Source organism: Mustela lutreola, chromosome 2 (assembly GCF_030435805.1).
Source record: "Mustela lutreola isolate mMusLut2 chromosome 2, mMusLut2.pri, whole genome shotgun sequence".
In the NCBI taxonomy this organism is placed as follows: Eukaryota; Metazoa; Chordata; class Mammalia; order Carnivora; family Mustelidae; genus Mustela; species Mustela lutreola.
The window spans coordinates 65,272,195-65,295,058 of NC_081291.1; the positions used below are offsets into that span (position 1 = coordinate 65,272,195).

A 22,864-nucleotide genomic window follows, 5' to 3' on the forward strand; every position below is an offset into this window, starting at 1 on the left:
ATGTAGTTAAACACTATGAAATAAAAATGCTAACACGTGAAATGCCACCACAGCAGAGGCGGCAAGAACCACCTTGCAAGGACCACTGACCAATGACATCATACGTGTGCATGTCTGTATCATGTTATCTGCTGCTTAAAACATTTTAATGTCCTTATGGGTCTGTAAGTGATCCAGCCTTACCTGTTGATTCCCTATGACTGCAGTAACAAAGTATCACAAATTTTCTGGCTTAAAACAACAGAAATACATTCTCCTACTGTTCTGGAGGCTGAGTCTGAAATGAGTCTTCTGGGGCAAAACTCAGAGTGCCTCTGGAAGCTCTAGGGAAGAATGTGTTCCTTAACCTTCTCCAGCAGGTGGAGCCACATTTCCTGGCTCTTCCTCCATCTTCCAATCCCATAGCAGAGCATCTTCTCTGCCTTGGCTTCTCTCACCTGGCCTTTTCTTCTGAAACTTCCCTGTCCCTCGTGCTGACACTGAGACCCACCCAGATAATCCAGGATCATCTCCCAGGTCCCTCACAGAATCACACCTGCAAAGACCCTGTCCACATAAGGAACCATGCACAGGCCCAACTGATTAGGTTGTGGCTCTTGAGGGGTCACTGTCGGGCTGACCGCCCTTCACCCTCTCTCCCGGCACCCCCTCCCCTCGCCTGCCCTACTCCAGCTACACTGCTCCTCTTTCAGTCTCTTGGCCATACCACACCTCCTCTTGCCACAGGCCGGGTTCACATGCTGGTCACAGGAGGGGAGAGACCAGTCTGCGTAACAGAAGGAGAATGTCAGTTCCCAGGATAGCCAGGAGGGCTGGGACAAGCAACAAGGTGAGGACCGTGTGAGCCACAGAGCCCTGAGTAGAGCCCTCTGCTGATAGAACATTCAAGGAGACATTCTAGAGAACAAAACCCTCCAACAGAGGTGGGTGTCGTGTCTATTGAAACCCTCTCTCTCCTCTCCCAAACCCTCCAGCCAGCCTGTACTGCTCATTACAGCTTCAACGTGAATGTGTGGAGCTTGGCTTGGGGACCCAGAGCAGCACCTGACACCAGGGCTAGAGCAGAAACCAAGGGTACACGGGGTTGGACCTGGCCCTTGCCAGCAGTCCAGCTGCACTGTGGAAAAAGAGTTTGGCAGACTGGGAGGAGTGACCAGGTGGAGCATCGTGATGGAACAGAACCTCACGACACTCATTTCTCCAGAGACCAACCCACCGGCTAACAGGCTATGAGGGGAGCCTGGGAGGTGCCCATGGATCCATCCCTGCCGAGGCAGGTGGCCCAGACGCTCAGTTATTGACTTATAGCTGTGGAGAGTCGTGATGCCAGCGCCATTCCCAGGTTCCCCTTCAGGCCCACCAGGGGTAGCACCAACGTCAATAGATCTTTAACCTCCATAAACATGAGCCAGTGCTGGTGGGGAAAGAGTGGAGATCAATCCAAGTACACATATTGGCACATCTTCAAATTTTCTCCAACAAAGTTGTGGCAAGTTATTTTTCATGAATAAGACTAAGTAGTTTCTTACATGGCTTTAAATTAAATGCAGAATAAGGAAGCCATGAAAATTTCTCAGTACTATTCAGTGAACAGCACTTGTGGCCTCAGGATAGTACCCTTCTTTCTCTGGCCTTCAGCAGCTGGGAAAACTGGGGACCAAGCTGAGGTCCAAGGCTGACTGGCTGGGTCCAGCCTGCAAACACACTGTGTTTAGTGTGGCCCATGTGTTTCTAGCAAAGGGAACAAGTCACCAATTTCAGAGCTAGGAGATTTCTCATGAATGGGAGAGCTGGCGAGACCAGCTGGGACCAAGAAGTGGCCTTGCTCTATTGGGGACAGTGATTCTCAGGTGACCCTGAGACACCAAGGCCCCAGAGCATCACATATGGGCTCTGGATTTGTCAAAACAGATAGAATATGTCTCTATCCAGGTCCTATCAAGTATAAAAAAATTAAAAAAAAAAAAAAAGAATCCCTGGGTCGTTGGTTGGTTAAGCATCTGCCTTTGGCTCACGTCATGATTCTGGGGTCCTGGGATCAAGTGCCACATCAAGAAGCAGGGAGCCTGCTTTTCCCTTTGTCCCTCCCCACCTTGTGCTAACCCTCTCCCTCTTCTTTCTCACTCGCTCTTGCTCTACCTTGAATAAATAAATAAAATCTTCAAAAATAAGATAAAATTTAAAAAGAATGAAAGGGGCACATACCTTTAAAAAAAACTGGAAGGGAAAAATCTTATTTGTGAAGTCAAAATGATTCCTATCTATTCATTCACAGTTAGATTGCCTGTGTCCCCTCCACCAATTTTCAATACCTCACTGGTACCACTGACATAATTTAATTCTCTGGCCCCTAGAGATATCTGTGATCCCCACATTAAAGGCTCCTCTTAGTTTTAGAATTCAGCTAGGAGACAGGAGGCCAGGGGTCTGATTCCTGTTCCCTAAGACTGAAGATGTATGAATCCACTTACTAGGGGCCCAGAAGAGTCATCCAAAGCAGCCCAACAGACCATCTTATAGGACCTGAAGTGAAAGGGGTCAGGCCTTCTTCAGGTGCTCAGATGGACAAAGAGCACCCATGGCTGATGGCTCTCTTTCTCCTGCAAAGCTGGGGCATTCAGAATCCATTCCCAGCTCTGACGGAGTGAGGTGTCCACCCTCCCCTGAAAGTTCAGAAGAAGACTGTGTCCCCAGGCAAGGAGGTGCTCCCATGGTCTGTCGGCAGCCTCCTGCAGCTCTCGGACTTCTGGAAGCATCCAGCCCCAGTCCCCTGTGCAACTGTCCTTTCAGTGCACAACATACCATCCAGAGAGGTCAGTCTGCCATCCAGTTCCTGGCAAGGCCCTCCTCCCTGGGCTCTGGTCTCCCCTGAGGCTGGCATCCTCTACCCCAAGTCTCCTCCCACCTCCCAGCAGGCTTGCCCATTCCCAAGCACTTTCTTTTCGACTCATATCCGAGTATCTGCTGACTCAAGCATAAAAATAAACCCCTTCTCTCAGCATATCCTGCCACAGAAGGCCCACCAACACCCAGACAATTCCTCTGTACTCAGCATACAACTTGAGCAGAGCAAACCAGTCCCCTCACTGTCTCTCCAGCACCCTGACCATGGCCGTGTGCCACTCCTCACTCCTTGCAAATGCCCACTCAACTGTATCTCTGCACACATTTATCCCTTTGCTTGGAATGACTGCTGTCTCTCACATCATCCTAGAAGCTGTTAGAGTATCCTTTAAGGTCCAACTCCAGCTGTCCTGATAACTACAGATTCTATGATCCCTATAGGAAGAATGAGTCATTCCCTCTTTCTTCATAGGCAAATGTCTGTTCACTGCCTCTGCTCCTGGACACTTGTTTGTGGGAGGATCGGACGAGTGCCTGCCTCATCTGCTAGGCTACAGACACCAGGAAGGCAAGGATAGGCCTGTTTCTGCTCACCACTGCACCTCCAGGGCCCAAGAGTAGCTGGTACAGAATTCAACAAAATAAACCCCACCTGGTCATGGTGGATAATCTTCTTAATGAACTGTTGGATCCTATTAGCTAAGATCTTGTTGAGGATCTTGGCATCCATACTCATCAGGGATATTGGTCTGAAAATCTCCTTTTTGATGGGGTCTTTGTCTGGTTTAGGCATCAGGGTAATGCTGGCTTACTAGAAAGTGTCTGGAAGTTTTCCTTTTGTTTCTATTTTTTTGAAACAGCTTCAGGAAAATAGGTATTATTTCTTCTTAGAATGTTTGGTAGAATTCCCCTGGGAATACGTTGGGTCCTGGGCTCTCGTTTTTTGGGAGGCTTTTGATCACTGCTTCAATCTCGTTACTAGATATTGGTCCACGCAGGCTGTCAATTTCTCTGTTTCAGTCTTGCAAGTTTATAGGTTTCCAGGAATGTATCCATTTCTGCCAAGTTGCTTAACTTATTGGCATGTAACTGTTGATAATGATTTCTGGTGATCTTTTCTATTTCCTTGGTGTTAGTCATGATATCTCCTCTTTCATTCATAATTTTATTAATTTGGGTCCTCTCTCTTTTCTTTTGGATTAGTTTGGCCAATGGCTTATCATTATTAATTCTTTCAAAGTCCCAGCTTCTGGTTTCGTTAATGTGTTCTATTGTATCTCTAGTTTCTAACTCATTGATCTCTGTTTTGTAATTACACTACTGGGTGTTCACCCCAAAGATATAGATGTAGTGAAAAGAAGGGCCATCTGTACCCCAGTGTTCATAGCAGGATAGGCCACAATTGCCACACCGTGGAAAGAGCCAAGTTGCCCTTCAACAGACAAATGGATAAAGAAGATATGGTCCATATACAAAATGGAATACTATGCCTCCATCAGAAAGGATGAATATCCAACTTTGCATCAACATGAATGGGACTGGAGGGGATTATGCTAAATGAAATAACTCAAGCAGGGAAAGTTGGTTATCATATGGTTTCACTTACTTGTGGAGCATAAGGAACAACATGAAGGACATTAGGAGAAAGAAAGGAAAAGTGAATTAGGGTAAACCAGACTCTCAGAAACAAACTGAGGCTTTCAGAGAGGAGGAGTGGGGGGATAGGTGAGCCTGGTGGTTGGTATTATGGGGGGCACGTATTGCATGGAGCACTGGGTGTGGTGCATAAACAATGAATCTTGGAGCACTGAAAAAATAAAATATTTTTTAAAAGAATTCAATAAAATATGTGGAGTGAATAAATGAGGAACCAGATGAATGAATGAATTCATCTAACCTACTCTGTGTATGGCTACTTCCTGTCTGATTTATGTACGATTCAGTGCAGAAAGACCAAATACACTCTAACAATTAAAACCGCTGTCATTCAAAGCAGGAAAGAATGTCCAAAGGAAATAAGACAGCCTCTTCAACAAATGGTGTTGGAAAAATTGGACAGCCACATGCAGAAAAATGAAATTGGGCCATTTCCTTATACCACACATGAAAATAGACTCAAAATGAATGAAGGACCTCAATATGAGAAAGGAATCCAAAAAATCCTTGAGGACAACACAGGCAGCAACCTCTTCAACCTCAGCCACAGCAACATCTTCCTAGGAACATCGCCAAAGGCAAGGGAAGCAAAGGCAAAAAAGAACTATTGGGATTTCATCAAGATCAAAAGCTTTTGCACAGCAAAGGAAACAGTTAACAAAACCAAAAGACAACTGACAGAATGGGAGAAGATATTTGCAAACGACATATCAGATAAAGGACTAGTGTCCAAAATCTATAAAGAACTTAGCAAACTCAACACTCAAAGAACAAATAATCCAATCAAGAAATGGGCAGAGGACATGACCAGACATTTCTGCAAAGAAGACATCCAGATGGCCAACAGACACATGAAAAAATGCTCCACATCACTCAGCATCAGGGAAATACAAATCAAAACCACAATGAGATACCACCTCAAACCAGTCAGAATGGCTAAAATTAACAAGTCAGGAAACAACAAATGCTGGCGAGGATGCAGAGAAAGGGGAACCCTCCTACACTGCTGGTGGGAAACCAAGCTGATGCAACCACTCTGGAAAACAGCATGGAGGTTCCTCAAAAAGTTGAAAATAGAGCTACCCTATGACCCAGCAATTGCACTGCTGGGTATTTACCCTAAAGATACAAACGTAATGATCTGAAGGGGCACATGCACCTAAATATTTATAGCAGCAATATTCACAATAGCCAAATTATGGAAAGAATCTAGATGTCCATCAACAGATGAATGGATAAAGAAGATGTGAGATATATATATATGTATATATATATGTATATGTATATATATATATATATATATATATATATATATATATATATATATATTGCAGCCATCAAAAGAAATGAAATCTTGCCATTCGCGATGACGTGGATGGAACTAGAGGGTATCATGCTTAGCAAAATAAGTCCATCTGCGAAAGACAACTATCATATGATCTCCCTGACATGAGGAAGTGGAGATGCAACATGGAGGGTTGAGGGATAGGAAAAGAATAAATGAAACAAGATGGGATCGGGAGGGAGACAAACCATAAGAGACTCTTAATCTCACAAAACCAACTGCAGGGGGCTGGGGGGAGGAAGGTCGGGAGAGGGTGGTGGGATTATGGACATTGGGGAAGGTATGTGCTATGGTGAGTGCTGTGAAGTGTGTAAACCTGGCGATTCACGGACCTGTACCCCTGGGGCTAATAATACATTATATGTTTATTTAAAAATTTAAAAATTAAAATTAAATTAAATTAAAAATTTAATTAAAAATAAAAATTTAAAAATTAAAAAAAAAAACACTGCCAATGCCCCTGGGTACACCCCCAAAACTCTGAAGGACACACATGACCTGATAATAGAGGCTTCCTCCACAAATAAGCTGAGATTGAAGGCTTACCTCAACTGCGATATTTATTTTGTAAAAAAGAGAAAAATTTATATTTTCCTTTCTTGTGTAACAAAACATAATTCTTCAAAAAAAGAAAAAAGAAAGAACTGATACTCTGGCCACTTACTGGGCGCCAAACCCTGGACCCAATGACAGACTAAACCCAGACCCCATAAACAGAGAACACAGACCCCTGGCCCCAAATCTAGATAAGACAAAGCCAGCACCTGGCCAGTGCCCTTGGGGCCAGCCCACTGTGCCAGGGACATCGGCAAGGCATACCTGCAGGTGGTCATCCTTGCTGCAGGCTCATAAGCCCTGAGGCCCTGACATGCAGCAGCCTGGGAACAGCTGGAGCCAGGTCACTCTCCTGTGTTGCAGGACTACCCTGTGAAACAGTGCTGGCAAAGCTGTCTCCTGAACCACTGAGTGGCCATGAGCAGAGAGGTGCTGGTGCACACACAGGACCCACACAAACCTGAGTGCCCTTGAACTTCACTCTACACGGGAGGCACTGCATGTTTGCAAAGTGGGGAGAAGGACTGAGGTGTGTCTTCCGGGGATCTTTCCTGTTTTCCCAGCTGCTGGGTCTTCTAAAGCTGGATGGCTCAAGGCCTGGATTTGCAGACAGCCTTCCCCCTGTATGCTCTGGGCCTGCTTCCCAAGACACCCCTTTTTCTTCCTGCTAGCCTTACAGATGTTATCTCAGCACAGAGGTCCAGAAAGATGTTCTGCCCTCTGGCCAGACCTCCTCCTGGACTGCCCTTCTGCACCACCACTACTGATGGTCAGGCACAATCCCAAGCCTGTCTTCCCCCCACATGCCACTGAATCTTCTGGACTCTTCCAAGATACCCCCCAACCCATTGATGGATATTCTCCCAGCCTGCGGCACTAAGGGACATGCCATGTGGTGGAGGGCTGAAACCCATGCTCTGTGAGAAGTTATGGAAGGTCAAAAAGGAGAGACCCAGGGCAGAGTCTTTCTCCGCAGTAACCCCAGAAGGGTCTTAGGGAAGGCATGAGACACTACTGCAGCAGCTGAAGCTCTGAGGTGGGAGAGATGGGTATACACGTTGCAAGCCCCCCAAGTGAATGCTTTCTAATGGTACTGGCCAGTACACAATGGCCTGTCCCGGATCCATAAGGGTTGAGTGTGCCGTCTGCTGAGCCATGCACATGGAGGCCAGCTAGGAGGCATCACGAGCCTCATCCTGAGACTGGGAGACAGCCGTCAGGAAGGAGATGCTGGGTCGAACTGAGAAAGACCCACACTAGCTGGGATGTCCCCACAGGCTGCCAAACTAAATGTAAACTTAATTTCACACACTAAAAATTACATCATATAGTATGATTCCATACGTGCTAGACAGATACACACCAAAATGTTGACAGAGATTATGGGCACTCTCTCTTCTTCACTTACGTATATTGTCTAAAATCACAGACTAACTCTATAAAAATGTTTAGGCAGACAAAGCAAAGCCTCAGCAATTCATACAGCATTACCTGAGCCAATCCCAGGGCATAAACAGACCAGGAGAAGCGAGTGCTAGAGTGTGTGCTCCCCCGAGGGCCTCCCGCAAATGCCAACCTCTGCACAGGCACCCCAGGCTGCCTCGACTCTCCAGGCTGCTTCTACTCTTGGCAGAAAAGGGCCTGGAGAAATCTCAGTATAACAGGCCCCACAGGTCCCTGAGGAGTTCATTCCTCAAGGTCAAGAGGGCTGCAGGTACCCAAGAAAGAAGCCATGTCTTATGATCACCTTCACTTCGGAGTCCAAAGGCTCATGGGCTTATGAAGAAGCTGTGTTCACGGAGAAAACACAGTCCTGTTCTCTCTTAAGGGCCCAGCAGGCTGATAAACAGGCTTCCAAAGGGACTGTCATCCACTACAAAGGTTAGACCAACCCTGCCTGCTAACTGCCCCAACCCAGAGAATTGGCTGGAACATCAACTCAGACTGCCAATGATCCTATTGTTGGGGGTGCCCTGTGTACTCCCCACATGCCAGGGACGGAATGGCAGGCCTGAGGGTTGGCTGGAACAAAGGCCATGGCCACAGTCAAAAGAAGCCCAAGGTCAGAAGCACACTCACCTACTGACACAAGAGGATTTCACCTGGACCAGGCCCTTGATCTGGGCCTCAACTTCTGCTCCTGTTCCTCTTGGGCAAGGTAGCTGTTTCCCCTGTGTTGGAGAGTCTATCCCACACTCAGATCCCATCCCAGTAGCCTGCAGTTCATGCTCCTCACTAATCTAGATCCTAATGACTTCCTCAAGCCCATCCACCTCGTCACCAACTCCAGCTAACGTCCTCCAACAACTGTTTCCCTCGAGCCTCAGATATTCCTCTCTCTGCATCTGTCCTCACACAATTCATTTACTCATTCATTCAAAGGGTATTTTTAAGCCTTTCCTTGGAGCCAGTGATAATGAGCTCTAACCATCTTGGGCATTCCTCCCTTTGATTTGTGAATAGACACCAAGCCAGTCTGGTTCATGAGAGACTGAGTCTCTGCTTCCCATTTCCCAAAATGCTCATGCTTGAAACCCATACACCACACTGTGAGGAGCCCAAGTGGTCACATGGAGAGGCCCCCTAAGGGTGTTCCTGCTGCAATTCCAGGGACAGCCAGCAGCAGCTGTCAAGTCATGTAGTGAGCTAGCCTGTGGTTAGCAAGCCACCACAGCAGACACAGCAACAGAGCAGACATCCATTCTCACAAAGCCCTACCCAAACTGCAGATTGATGATCTAACTGAATGACTGGCTTGAAACAAGCCACTAAATTTGGGTGTGGTGTGCGGCATGGTAGTAGGTAACAGGGACATCTAGGGAGCCATGTCCCCACTCTTTATTTTCCCCATCTCAGATAAACTAATAATTACCAAGCTTCCCCTGAGTTCTCAGGTTCCGTGTAACTCCCATGTAACTCAGTTAGTCCTCCATGATCATTCCTTCCAACCCCTCTCCCAAGCCTCCTGCCTCAGTGAATGGTTCTGCCAGAAAACCAAAACCCTTTCCTATCACCCATCCCCCACCCACCTCAACACCACACCCAACCTGCTCATCCCCATGTTTCTGCCATGCCTGTCCCCTCCTCTCCAGCTCATGGACACCACCTTCAGCAGGGCCCTTACTAGCCCCTCACCCATCTGTCCACCAGAAGTAATACATGTTCTTCACATTCACATTTGACATCACATCTCCAAGTCACCCGCTTGCCCAAATATCCTCAAGAGCTGTCAGCTCATTACCTGAGAAAGTTGAGATTTTGCGGCCACACATTTAAGGTCCTTCGCAATCTGGGGTGGGGAGCATCCATTTGAAGCCTGTCTCTTTCTAGAACATAGTCATACATCGCATGGCCTAGAAGGAACTTCCCGTGGACCCTCACGTGGGCCGTGCCTATGTTCACACTACTCTTTCTGAGGTTCCACACTGCTCAGACTGAACTCCTGCCAAACCTCGGGGCCAGCTGAAGTGCCTCCTCGTCTTTGAGGCCGTCCCAGTTTCCTGGACAGAGCCTGATATCTTCTTGCCCAGGATTCCCAAGCTCTTTTTCTGAACCCCCCTGAAGGCAAGCCCACACTTGCCGGGTGGCAACATGAAATGCACACACATCGACTCTCCCATCCTGGAGTGCGCTGCCTCGAGATGGAGGCTGGCTGACTCACTGCTGCAATCTTCAGAGGAGGGGAAAGCACTTCTTCTTTTACTCCTCAAATTAGTACTGAGTGGCTAATATTTGCCAGACTCACGGTCTAAGTGTCATGGTGCATCTGTTAGCTGAAAGAGACACACTTAGAGTCTTCTACTATGGCAGCAAATCCTAAAAATGAAAATGTAATTATGACCTATGACAAGTGCTCTGAAAGAAACCCAAGGAACAGGAGCAGAGATGGGGGCCAACCAACCACACACAGCACCAAGAGTAAATGAATGAATAAACAAACGACTGAAAGAGCTTCACTCCCTTGCGGAGCCGTCTGTGCTTCTCAATGCCCTTTCGTGCTGAATCATTTCACGTTCAGTCCAACACCAGACTCACAAAGCATCTCTAGGATGTTCACCAGGAAGTACAACCTTCTGTTTTTGCAGATGAGAAATCAAAGGCCCAAAAGACACATGACAAAATGCTCCACATCACTCACCATCAGGGAAATACAAATCAAAACCACAGTGAAATACCACCTCACACCAGTCAGAATGGCTAAAATGAGCAAGCCAGGAAAGGACAGGTGTTGGCGAGGATGCAGAGAAAGGGGAACCCTGTTACACTGTTGGTGGGAATGCAAGCTGGTGCAACCACTCTGGAAAACAGTATGGATGTTCCTCAAGAAGTTAAAAATAGAGCTAGCCTATGACCCAAGAATTGCACTACTGGGTATCTACACCAAAGATACAGATGTAGTGAAAAGAAGGGCCATATGTCCACAAAAGCCAAACTGGAAAGAGCTGAGATGCCCTCCTACAGATGAATGGATAGAGAAAATCTTGTTCATATCTACTATGGGATATGGCACGGCCATCAGAAAGGAGGAATACCTACCATTTACATCAACAGGGATGGAACAGGAGGGTGTAACGCCAAGTGAAGTAAGTCAAGCAGAGAAAGACAATTATTACATGCTTTCACTCATATGCAGAACATAAGAAATAGCACAGAGGATCATAGGAGAAAGGATGGAAAGCTGAATGGGAAGAAATCAGAGGGAGACAAACCATGAGAACTCTTGACTCTGGAAACAAACTGAGGGCTGCTGGAAGGGAGGGGGTGGGAAGATGGGATAACTGGGTGATGAGCATTAAGGAGGGCATGTATCGTGATGAGTATTGGGTTTTATATGCGAGAAATGAATCACTGAACACTACATCAAAAACTAAAAATATGTTGTCTAATTGACTTTAAATAAAAAAAGAAAGAAAGAAAGAAAGAAATTGACGGCCCTAGAGGATTTGCCCAAGATCATCACACATGTCAGTACCAGAGGCAGGACTAAGGCCCTGACTCCCAGTGCAGACTGTCTCCACCCCCCTCCCTGTGGTCCACTCCTTGCCCGAGAGTCTCCCACTTGCTGCTGCCTGCCATCTGTGGTTTGGATCCCTGTATTCAGACAAGAGTCTGAACCAGCAGAAGGCAGAGAGAAATGGCATGTTTTGGGGAAAGGAGTTGCAGAAGTTAACTGGTTTACAACAGAACAGCTCGGAGCTCGCCTGGTGCCTCTGGTCACTGCTCCCGTGGCCTGGAGCTGGAGGGACCCCAGACAAGTCGTCACTTTATTATTATTTCTTTATAGTTTTGAATTTGATCAAACATCCTAATACAATGGTATTTGGATATTATACACAGTGGGCCCTTGAACCATTCTCCCAGTACAGAAGATATGGAAATAGACAATCCTTTACATAATTTCACAGAGAAAGAGATTCCCAATTAAGCAATTCTTAATCATTATGAAAATGTTTCTCATTTCTGTTTAAAGAAGCAAATGAGAAATTAACATAAATGCCCAAAGGAGTGAACACAAGCAGTGAAAGTTTAAGGATATACATCAAGATGCTAATCGGGGCTGCTTCTGAATGGAAGCATTAAAACGGACAGTGGGGAGCCTGCTTCTCCCTCTCCCACTTCCCCTGCTTGTGTTCCCTCTCTTACTGTGTCCCTGTCAAGTAAATAAATAAAACATTTTTTAAAAGTGACCTTTATTGTATAATTTTCTGTATATTCTATTGTGATTACTTGCTTTCATAACCATCAAAACATAAAATGTCACCAAAAATAAATAAAAGATGTCATTATATGAAAAAAATTACTTTCCTGTGCTATTTGAGAACAAAATCTGTCAGCATGGTTTATTAGGTCACAATCCAGAAAATCAAGACTGCACTTTTAAAAATAGTTGCATAGCACAATAGAAAATCTCAAAGAGCTTGATCTAGATTCTGGGGCTATGCTAGGCAGTGGGGTAAAATCCGGGTCAAGTGTCAGGTGGTTTCCTGGGTGAACTCAGAGGGTTGCTGTGATGCTCAGTAGGCAAACACATGCACATTTTTAGCATAATTTGTTGTATATTAAAAAGCTTCAGGAGTTCCTGACTCAGTGTGAATACTGTAAATCTCAACTGTTGTTATTGTTGGTTTTTAAATTATAAGACTTTGGGAACCAAATTGCTCCAAAGCAGCCAGGGGAGCAAGAGACCTCCGGGGCACACTGTCCAGTGCCCTGTGATGGAGCATCTCGCCTTCAGTTCCTAACACCACTGGGGGCAGGCAGGGGAGGGGCTGCCAGTGCAGCTGAGGCTCATTCAGGGGGTGTCCTCCTCTCAGGAGGACCCTGCTCAGGCCCTTCCAGACTGTCTGAGTGACCCCAAGGTCCTACCTCTATAGCTTCTCTATGAGGGGCTGGGCTCCAGTCTCAGAGCATGAGGCCTGGACAAGGGTTTCCAAACACGGTTTCTGCTGCCCCAAACCCAGAGTGCTGGCACCTGTGGAGAAATCCCTGACTGCTCACCAAGCAGCTATAGGTTCAGGGTTGGCTAACCTGACTCGGTCATCCTACCATTGAAAGAACAGACCCTGCCTACAGCCCCACTGGTCCCTGCTGCCTCTGACTGTGAATGGGGCCCACAGAAGGCCAGCCCTCATCAGCAGTACCCCTCCTTCCTTGAGGAGAAACCAGTCCCTGGTGGGCACTTGTCTCCTTTATAGGGTGCTTACCAATACCCTCTACGGCCCACAGGCCCTGCCCAGAACATGCCCACACCCACCTGACCAGGCTCAATCACCACTGTGTTTCCGGGGCCAGGCAGGCAGCCGTCTTCCAGGAGAGCAGCATCAGGGGTAGTTCCAGGGGATGATGATGCCACAGACCCTGCCATACAAAAGAAGAGGGACTCTGTCTCTCCACACAGCCAGGGGGGCCAGAGTGCACCTGCCAGTGGTGTCCTCTCTCTCAAGCCGACACCCACTCGGCTCTGCCCTGCTCACTCCACTCCACAACACTCCACTCCACTCCAGGCTTCCTGATATGGAGCGAAAGGTCCCCTGAGAGATAGCTCGTGCCTGGCTTTCCAGTCCCTGATGGGGCAGTATGTTCAATCTGGCAGTAGCCCCTCTTCCCAGCAGGGCATGATGGCAGGGAAGTTTCTGATGGGAGCTGTGAGACCTGCCTAGGGACAGCTGAGTAGGGTGTGACAACCAGGCAATGGGGAAGGGGATGGCAAGCAGGGCCTGGGAGAAGGCAAAGGATCACACAGGCAGTCTGAGAGGGTATGGGAGAGGGGTCGGATCACATGGTGGGCCAGGAGGAAGCGGGTGAGGGTCTTCCTAGGCTTGAAGCCAGGGTGAGTCCCCTGGAGAGACGGAAGCAGTCAGCCTGGGAGTCCTGATAAGACTTGCCTGCTGTGCATTAAGAGATGGTGCCATCAGTACAAGCAGTGTCTCCACCAAGGGGAGGCCCCACAGTCCTGGGGGGCGTAATGATGACACGTGTGGTCCTAGCAAGCATGTGGCCCTGCCTTCCCCTAACTCCTGTAAGATGCGGAGCTCTATCTTCATCAGTGTCAGACAATTACTGAGCCCGTCCACACAAGAGCTCCGCACAGGCTACATGACTTGTTTTCTTCGTCATCATATTCATGATCATCATCACCATCATAACGTTTCCCAAAAAGATGACATCTTAGCTAAGCCCAGGCGAGGGGAAGAGTGTGGACGAATGCTAAGGGCAGGACCGACAGGACCAGCACTTTTCTTGGGAGCAATGGGTGCACTGAGGGTTTGGGAGAATCACTCCCACCCCCAGTACACCCAGCAGCATGAGACAGTGGAGGAAGCACAGTGAGTGTTCCCAGGGAAGGGGGTGAGGTCATCAGGGTTGTGAAGGCTCCGAAGAAAAAAAGACACGAGGGAAGTCTGATCGGTACTCCCCAAAATTTACGTGTTGAAATCCTAACTCCAGGAATTAGGGTTGTTCCAGATATAATTAGTTAAGATGAGGTCTTACTCAAATGGGGGGGTGCCTAACCCAAAATGACTGATGCCTTTATAAAAACAAGGTCATGTAAAGAGAGACTTGCAGGAGAACACTATGTGAGCATGAGGGCAAAGATAGAGAGACACCAAAGATTGCTGATAAAGCCCAGAAACTAGGGGAGAGGGCTGGAGCAGATCCTCACACCCTCAGAAGAAACCAACCTTCTGACACCTGTATCTAGAGCTTCCAGCCCCAGAACGCCGAGACAGTAAATGCTTGCTCTTTGAGCCTCCTGGTTTGGGTACTTTGTTACGATGGCCCTAGCAGACTCATACACCTGCCGATATAGGGAAAACCTCCTGCTCCCCCATCTCTCTGGGAGGCTCACCATCAGCGTCTTCCTCAGTCTGACAGGACGGACAGCCTGAGAGGCACCTGGAAGATCAGTGACCTCACAGACTCATGTGCCTGGCGCCAGTGTTCACCCGGGCCCTGTGCCCCTGCCATAGCCTGCGCCAGAGGAAGGGGCTCCAAGCACTCCGGCTCTGCAGGACTCTCGCTCCACACTCTGACATCTTGGCTGGGGAGTTCTTTGTTGTGGGGGGCTGTCCTGGAGTACTCCCTCCGTCTTGTGTCCTCTGGGGGAAAGGCCAGGTGGGCCCCCTGCCCTGGAGTCTGTGCCGTCTCCCCCCAGCCTTGCCCCTCTCTGTGGGCTACAGGAGGGGGTTTTCTGTGTCCACAGCCCACTCTCCTGACAGGAGCCTCCCTCACCAGCAGGCTTGTCCTTCAGGACCTGGTATGTCCATCTGTGCTCATTTCTGTTGATCCAAGAGACATTTGAAACCCTTCTCCTTCTGAAATACCCCAGGAAGCCAAGTGGCTCTGACCACCATCCATGGGGATGTGAGGTCCCTGCTGGTGGGTCATGGTTTCCCCACACTGTTGGGGGCACAGAGCATGTGGGAAGGCTGGCTAGGTGCTGACCACACTGGGGCTCTCACCCATCTTAGATTATTTTAGAGGACATTCCTCGGTGTGCTTTCCTCACACAAGTTTCTCTCAGGCTTGCTCCTTGGGGTCCCCCTAGCTCTGCCCCACACCTTCGCAGAGCGGCACACCATGCCCGGTAAGGACGCAGCAGAGCTCAGTGGGGGCTGTGTTGGGTTCTGCTGTAGCGGCCCCAGCAGAACTGCTGGGAGAGCTCTCTGGCTGGTCTCCCAGTGCGCCTGTCAGTGAGCCTCACAGCCATGCCGTGTGGCGGGGGTGCATCTAGGGATTGAAGAGTCAATGGCAAGCTGCCTTTCATAGGGTAGAGCCCCTCCACCGTCCCCAAGCAGTGTGAGGGGACTTCTCTCTCCCTAGGCTATTGGGCCTCACTGCTGGGTGTAAATCATTCCCCCATCCCTAGCCTGTTCTGTGTGCAGTGGACACTTGACTTTCTCCCCTGGAGTGCCAGTTCCTATCCTTTGCCTATTTCTCTATTATGTTGTTTCTGTTCCTTGGTTCTTTGTTTTGATGCACAGTCATCATTATAATCTTTCCAGATAAAATTTTTCAGGTGCACCCTCTACAAGCCTGACTGTTGGAGGGTTATTGATGGGATTAAGTAAAATTACACTTACAAAGTCATTACAACAGTGCCTGGCACAGAGCAGGTACTTTGGGAATGAAAGCTGTTTCATTTGCTAGAATGTAAGTCCCCTGAGGATAGGCATTCTAATCGGCTCTGGTCATCACTGTATCTCCAGCACCTGAACTGCCCAGTATGTAGTGACTGTCGAATAAACAGACGTAGGATAGATATGCAGAAACGGGATGAGTGGCCACACAACATTCCCTATGAAAAGCACCCAGTGTGTGGAGAAATTCACCCTCTGCTATGACTCACCCAATAGGCTCCTTTCTGCTCAAGGTCAGGTTGCAATTTGGTCTGGCATGGTTGATAGGGATGGTGGAGCCCTGGAAGAAGCACGGAGTGGGCGGCGGGGGAGGGGGTGGTCACTGGGAGGGAGCTCCACTGTTTCCTCAGTGGGCAGCCAGACTGTGTCTGGAGTTCAGAAATCAAGAGTTTTGTCTGTGTCCTGAAGCCCCCATGAACCAGACAGGTAGAGACCCAAACTTTCCAGATTATGTATGACAGGGGCATCTGAGACTCTAGACACAGGTGGAGTGAGCAGCCAACAGGCACAAGGTGCCTGCTGCACAGAGCCTGGCAAAGTCCTCAGGTGGGAAGCTGGTCCTGGTATAGCTAAGATCTGTGGCTTGGACATTGGGGCAGAGAAAAGGGGAGTGAGAGGCCAAGTTGCTTCTGGAGGGTGCGCTAGCCCAGGAGGGCCCGGGGTGGGGCAGCTCCTGCCAGCAGTGATGCAGCAGCAGGAGGAGCAGAAGGTGGGCCTTCCATCACACCTGCACCCCTCCACCCCATGGAGAGGACACAGGCATGAGCCCCAAATATGGCACAGACCCATGAATGCCTCGGTGGTGGGGGTCCCATCACTGCCTGTAGTGGGCAAATCTCTGAAAATGGGTCCCATGGTCCCACTCTGATCCCTGGGATCTGGGAGATGGTGAGCTACTCCTTTGCAAAGATGCAGAATGGCAGTTGACCTTAGGAAGAGATGATGCAGGTGTCCCGAGCACCACCTCAGGAGCCCCCACAAAGGCAAAGTTTTCTCCAGTTCATGGCAAACGGATGCCAAGCCTGAAAACAGCAAGGGGATGGAGGACTGGGGCAAGGGCCAGAGCAAGGCCTGCAGTGGCTGACGGCGCCCCACTGGCAGTCAGCAAGGACCTGGGCCTCAGTCCTGCATCAGCAGGAGCTGAACTCCGCCAACGCCTGAATGGGCCACAGGCAGGGGCTCCCCAGAGCCTCCAGCCAAAGCCCAGCCTGGACACACCTTGACGCTGTCCTTGGGAAACCCCGGCATGGAACCCAGCCTGAAGTCCATCTGCAGAAGTGGGAGCTGATCAACAGGGTTCTTTTAAGCCAGTCAGCTGTGGTCATTTGTTATACTGCAGGCAGGCCAATGCACTGCCCTCGGAGTTTCCTGCTGGGCCCAGCCTGCCTGTGTGAACTCACTTGGTGGGCAGGAACCTCAGCCTCACCTGAATCTTGTCGCACCAGCCAGCAAAGTAGCAGAAGGTCTGGACGGACATGCCCACATGGTTCTTCATGGCCAATGTGCAGACAGCACCTGCATCCAGAGCCTCAATGATGGCCAGCTCCTCCTGATGCTGTTCCATGAGGTCCGCCAACCTGGCCAAGGCGGGGTGGGGTGCAGAGAGGAGGGAGATAGGCTCAGGCCTGGAGCAGCCTGGCCTGTTCTTTTAAGGCCCTTCTTCAGTGAGTCAGGGGCTCTGCCCTGCTCTCCCAGCTCTGCCACATTCTGATGTGCTGACCTCAGTTTCCCCATCCGTGAGATGGAACAGTAAGGTCTCCTTGGCCAGCTGAGTGTAAGAATGGTGCCCTTCTGGCCCTCTCCCCTCTCTTTTCCTTTCTTCCTTCCTAAAATATTGATGGATTTACTACTTCATAATGATGCTTACAAATGATCCTGCAAAATAGTCCCTCTGCCTCTCTAATAAGGAGGTCACCATTCCAAAGGCCACCCTCTCTGTCTTTAGACAGCCTTGACCAGGAGAAAGTATGTCTGGCTTCAAGCACCAGCCGTTCTGGTAGAGTATGTCCCCAAGGATGGCATCTGTGGGAAGGGTGGGGCAGGGGGATGACTGGAGAGATTCAAGGGAAGGTCATCTACACAGCCCTTCTTAAATGGGAGCACTCCGACAGCCAGCTGCCCTCCCATGTTTCTGGTGGGTATGCTGCTAGGGCAGCCTGGGGATTAGGACTCTGCCCCCTTCCCTGATGTAAGGGAGCTCAGGGAGCAGCGTGCCCAAGGGGCAGGGTAAACAGGGGAAGGTGGAGACCACAGATCTAGAGCAGCTCTCATCTTGTACATGGGGGAGCTCTGGCCCAAAGTCTGGGACCAAAGCCTGATGAGCTGCTCCTCTCTGCACATAGCTGTGGCACATCCTCAACCCTAACTACACACTCACACTCTCCGGGAAGCCAACCTTCACCCCACATCAATCATATCTCCCTGCAGTGTCCTCCTAGCACCCTCCATCTTTCTTCAAACCTCGCCTGACTATCACAGATACCCACTTAGACAAGTACTCCAGTACTGTTTGCCTCTCCTGAGGGCTGGGACAGTGTTTGGTCTCCTGCTCCGTCCAGGACCTCCTGCACCCACCAGCCACACGGTCAGCATGTGGCACAAGGCTGCTGAGAGAAACTGGACCAAACAGACACAAGCAATCTAGTGGCAGAGCCACACTGTTACCTCAGAGACAGTATATACCAGGTAATTCTCTAGGTAAGAATAACAAAGGTGTAAATCACTCTTTGAGAACTATTCTAGACCAGATAAGGAAAACACCATGTTATGGCATTTCAAGGACTAGGGTTTCATCAACTAGAAAAACATGTGTCTAAGGTATAAATCTATATTACACATAAGCCAAAGATAGACTCTGTGTATTGGCCCCTAGGTTGTTCACATCTTATTCACAGGGTGAGACCTGTCAGCTCAGACGCTTGCTGGATATACGTTTATGTATCCAGCTATTTTAAAAATAGTCTAAACAAGCAGACTTTGAGCCACTTAGGGCCTTGTTGCTTCGCATCCTCCAGGAACCTCACTTGACAGATGTTATCATTGGTGAGATGGACCACACAGTTGTAACTGCTGCCCCTCCCAGGCTTCTGACCCAGAGACTCCTGTTCTGCTACTGAGAAAACATTGCCAGGACATGAGAGCCCCCTCCAGGATCTCCTGACCCCCAAGAATTCCCTTGCACCCTTTCCATTCTGAGTAGGCGCCCCCACTACAATCTCTGGAGGGCCTCCCACTATGGGGGCACCATCCCATGAAGTCTGTTGTATATTACTACTTCTCATAATCATCTTTTCCCTTGAACAGCCCCAAATCACTCCAACTCTGCCAGACAATGTCACACACATGTGATGTGGTCATGTCATAAGTCACAAGTCCCTAGCGTGACTCCCTTTTGGGAGGCTCTTCAAGGAGAGCAGAGTGGGACTGTCTATTGTCCACTTTGTTAAGCTGCAGCTCTACCTCCCAGAGTCCTGTCCCCAGAACGTGCCAGTGGAGAAAGCAGGGAAAGCAATCTCCACCACCCCACAGGTCTGCAGGATGGACGTGAGGAAGGGCAAGGATGCGATGCCAGGCAGGCTCAGCCTGGCACCCCTGGATCCCTAACAGCAGCGTGGGCCACCACCACATTCCCGGCTGTGGACTTAAGGAAGTGTCTGAACACAAGATGACAACTTCCCACAGACTCTCCCACCAGCTCTTGGTGGTCCCACTCTGGCAGCTGGGACACTGGCTCTCCAGGCTCCTGAGAGTCTCGCTTTTGTCCCTCAGTGGTTCTTGGGGACTGTCTGGGGACTTTCTCTAGCACTCCTTTCTGGTTCTTTCCTCCCAACTTACCCCTAAAATGCATTCTGTACTCCATAATATCTACCCGGGTCCTTTTTTCCTCATTGAACGAGGGACTGCCCCCTCCTGGGCCAGCAATGAGCACCCCTCCACCATGGGGACTGGGAGACTACATGAGGCAGGGACCGGGTTATTAGGAGCTCTCAGGCCTGGCCTCAAGATGCGTGTCCCAGCAGTACAGGACTCTCTTCACAGCTGTGCAGGGACCAACAATCAATCCCTCACTGTGGTGCGGCTAGCGGTGCTATTGTGGCACATGCCACTAGATGGCAGCAGAGAACCTCAAGGAAAAAACTCTGGGCCAGCACATTCTGCGGTGGGAGTCCCTGCTTCAGGACCAGAAGGTTCAGCACCATAAGCCTGGGCTTGCACATTTTGCTTCTGCCTAACCTGGAGGCTCTTGGAAGCCAATGGCTTCCTATAATTGATGGACTCTTCAAGGGATCTTGAAACTAACTTGAGTCATGGCAGGCTGGGTGCCCCTCCCTAAACCCCAGCATCTCTGTTCTATTTCAAAACCATATAGGCCCCCCCTCTCTAGTCCCCTGTGCTGGGGGCTGTCCTGGTGGGTCTGGACTCTGGAATAGAAACAAAACAAAACAAAATAAAAAACAAACAAACAAATAAACAAACACGGCATTCTCACTGAAAAGCCAAGACAGGGTCTCTCTCCCAACCAGATGACAAGCACATTTGGACCACATCATGACCAGGCTGTATGCCTGACAACTTCCCCAGGACCCAGAGCAGAAAAGCCAGGTTCCTAAAACCAGCCTGTTCACCAATCTTTTCAACATTGCTTAGCTCATCTGCCCAGCAGCCCCTTCTGGAAACATTACTGCACTTCCTTGGGGGTGGCTGCTCCTCCCCCCTTGGGACCACTTGGGTCTAGGGGAGCTCTCTCTTCTCCAGGCCTCACTCCCACCCCATTCTCTAAAGCTGGAGCAACCCGAAGTCCTTCCCTATGATTTTTGATGGAACTAAGGGGAAAGAATCCCTTCTGCCCTGCTTTAAGGAAAAAAAAAAAAAGACAGGAAAGTGTGAGATTCCAGCAGTCAGTGTAAAGCTGGGCAAGTGCCAGCAGACAGAACAGGCCCCATCCTTCCTTTGCTGGCTTCTGCATCAAGTAGCCCTATCCCACCTCTCGTCCAGGCCACTCCAGGTAAATGCCGTACAGAGCCTGCCCAGGACCATCTGTTAGCTTTGCCAGTTTGCTGTTCCGATCTGATCAGCACCTTCACTTTTATACCCTCTCATCTTCTATCTCACTGTCCCCTCCACCGAGGACACCTTTGTCTCCTCTGTTGTATTTGCCTAACTATACTGGCATCCTCAGGCTCATCCTCAGGGAGAGCCTGGGACACTGAAGGTAGGCTCTTAGGTGCCCTGGCTTCCTGATGTCCAGGTCCCCCCCCTCCATGTGCCACTGTGGATCCACAGATGTGGGTGTCTGAGGGGTCTGTAATGCCAAGCCCATGTGGAGGAAGACTCACACAGTCAATGATGCACTTGTTGTCTTCATCACCCCCTCATAGCTTTCTCACTAATAGTTGGATGAAGTCCCCAAAGGTGGTTGCCATGTAAATATCTTCATTTTCTAATTCCAGTCCATTATACAGCTCCTTCAATTCCTCAATCAGTCTGAAGAAAAGAAGATAGAAAAGTGGGAGAATGGGAAGAGACTTGGCAGAATAGCATCACTGTAGCGGCAGAGGTCAAGGGGCCAAACACAGTTTCCCAGAACTCATCTCAACACCCAAGTATGAGTGTTAGTTTAGAACTTGGGTTCAGTCTTCAACATGGCCACAGCAACTTCTTTCAAGACATGTCTCTAAAGGCAAAGGAAATAAATGCAAAAGTGAACTTGTGGGACTTCATCAAGATCAAAAGCTTCTGCACAGCAAAGGGAACAGTCAACAATACAAAGAGGCAACCCAAGGAATGGGAGAAGATATTCTCAAATGACACTACAGACAAAGGGCTGATATCCAAGATCTATAAAGAACTCCTCAAACTCAACCCCCCAAAAAACAGATAATCGCATCCAAAAATGGGCAGAAGACATGAACAGATACTTCTCCAAAGAAGAAATACAGAGGTGCCTGGGTGGCTCGGTGGGTTAAAGCCTCTGCCTTCCGCTCAGGTCATGATCCCAGGGTCCTGGGATCAAGCCCTGCATCGAGCTCTCTGCTCAGCAAGGAGCCTGCTTCCTCCTCTCTCTCTCTCTGCCTGCCTCTCCGCCTACCTGTGATTTCTGTCTGTCAGGTAAATAAACAAAATCTTAAAAAGAAGAAGAATAAGAAGTACAAATGGCTAACAAACACATGAAAAAAATGTTCATCATCATTAGCCACCATGGAGATTCAAATCAAAATCACATTGAGAAAGCACCTTACAGCAGTTAGAATGGCCAAAATCAACAAGACAGTAAACAACAAGTGTTGAAGAAGATGTGGAGGAAGGGGAACCCTCTAACACTGTTGGTGGAATGCAAGTTGGTGCAGCCACTTTGGAGAACAGTGTGGGGATTCCTTAAGAAATGAAAAATAGGGGAGCCTGGATGGCTCGGTGGGTTAAGCCTCTGCCTTCGGCTCAGGTCATGATCCCAGAGTCCTGGGATCGAGCCCCACATCCGGATCTCTGCTCAGCAGGGAGCCTGCTTCCTCCTCTCTCTCTGCCTGCCTTTCTGCCTACTTGTGATCTCTGTCAAATAAATAAATAAAATCTTTAAAAAAAAAAAATAAATGAAAAATAGAGTTACCCTAATGACCCTGAAATTGCACTACTGGGTATTAACCCCAAAGATACAGATGTCGTGGAAAGAAGGGCAACCCGTACCCCAATGTTCATAGCAACAATGGCCACAATCGCCAAACTATGGAAAGAGCCAAGATGCCCTTCCACAGACAAATGGATAAAGAAGATATGGTCCATATATACAATGCAGTATTGTGCCTCCATCAGAAAGGATGAATACCCA

General features: G+C 49.0%; 1 protein-coding gene across 8 annotated transcripts in view; it reads right to left on the bottom strand.

Annotated features, from left to right (window-relative positions):
* LOC131824343 (cytosolic 10-formyltetrahydrofolate dehydrogenase-like) overlaps positions 1 to 22,864 on the bottom strand; it is a 96,092-nt gene that overhangs the window by 64,682 nt on the left and 8,546 nt on the right. For 7 of the 8 annotated variants that reach the window (XR_009350836.1, XM_059162012.1, XM_059162009.1 and 4 more), the window contains 2 exons: positions 17,468 to 17,618; positions 13,155 to 13,258 (listed from right to left, as the gene is read on the bottom strand). Coding sequence is in view for 6 of the 8 variants with exons in the window: in XM_059162012.1 (XP_059017995.1) it covers positions 13,169 to 13,258; positions 17,468 to 17,618 (241 nt within the window). In the remaining 2 variants the exon portion in view is untranslated. Of the gene's footprint in view, positions 1 to 6,308; positions 11,637 to 13,154; positions 13,259 to 17,467; positions 17,619 to 22,864 lie in introns of those variants that run through there. The other variant, XR_009350835.1, reaches the window with a different exon arrangement.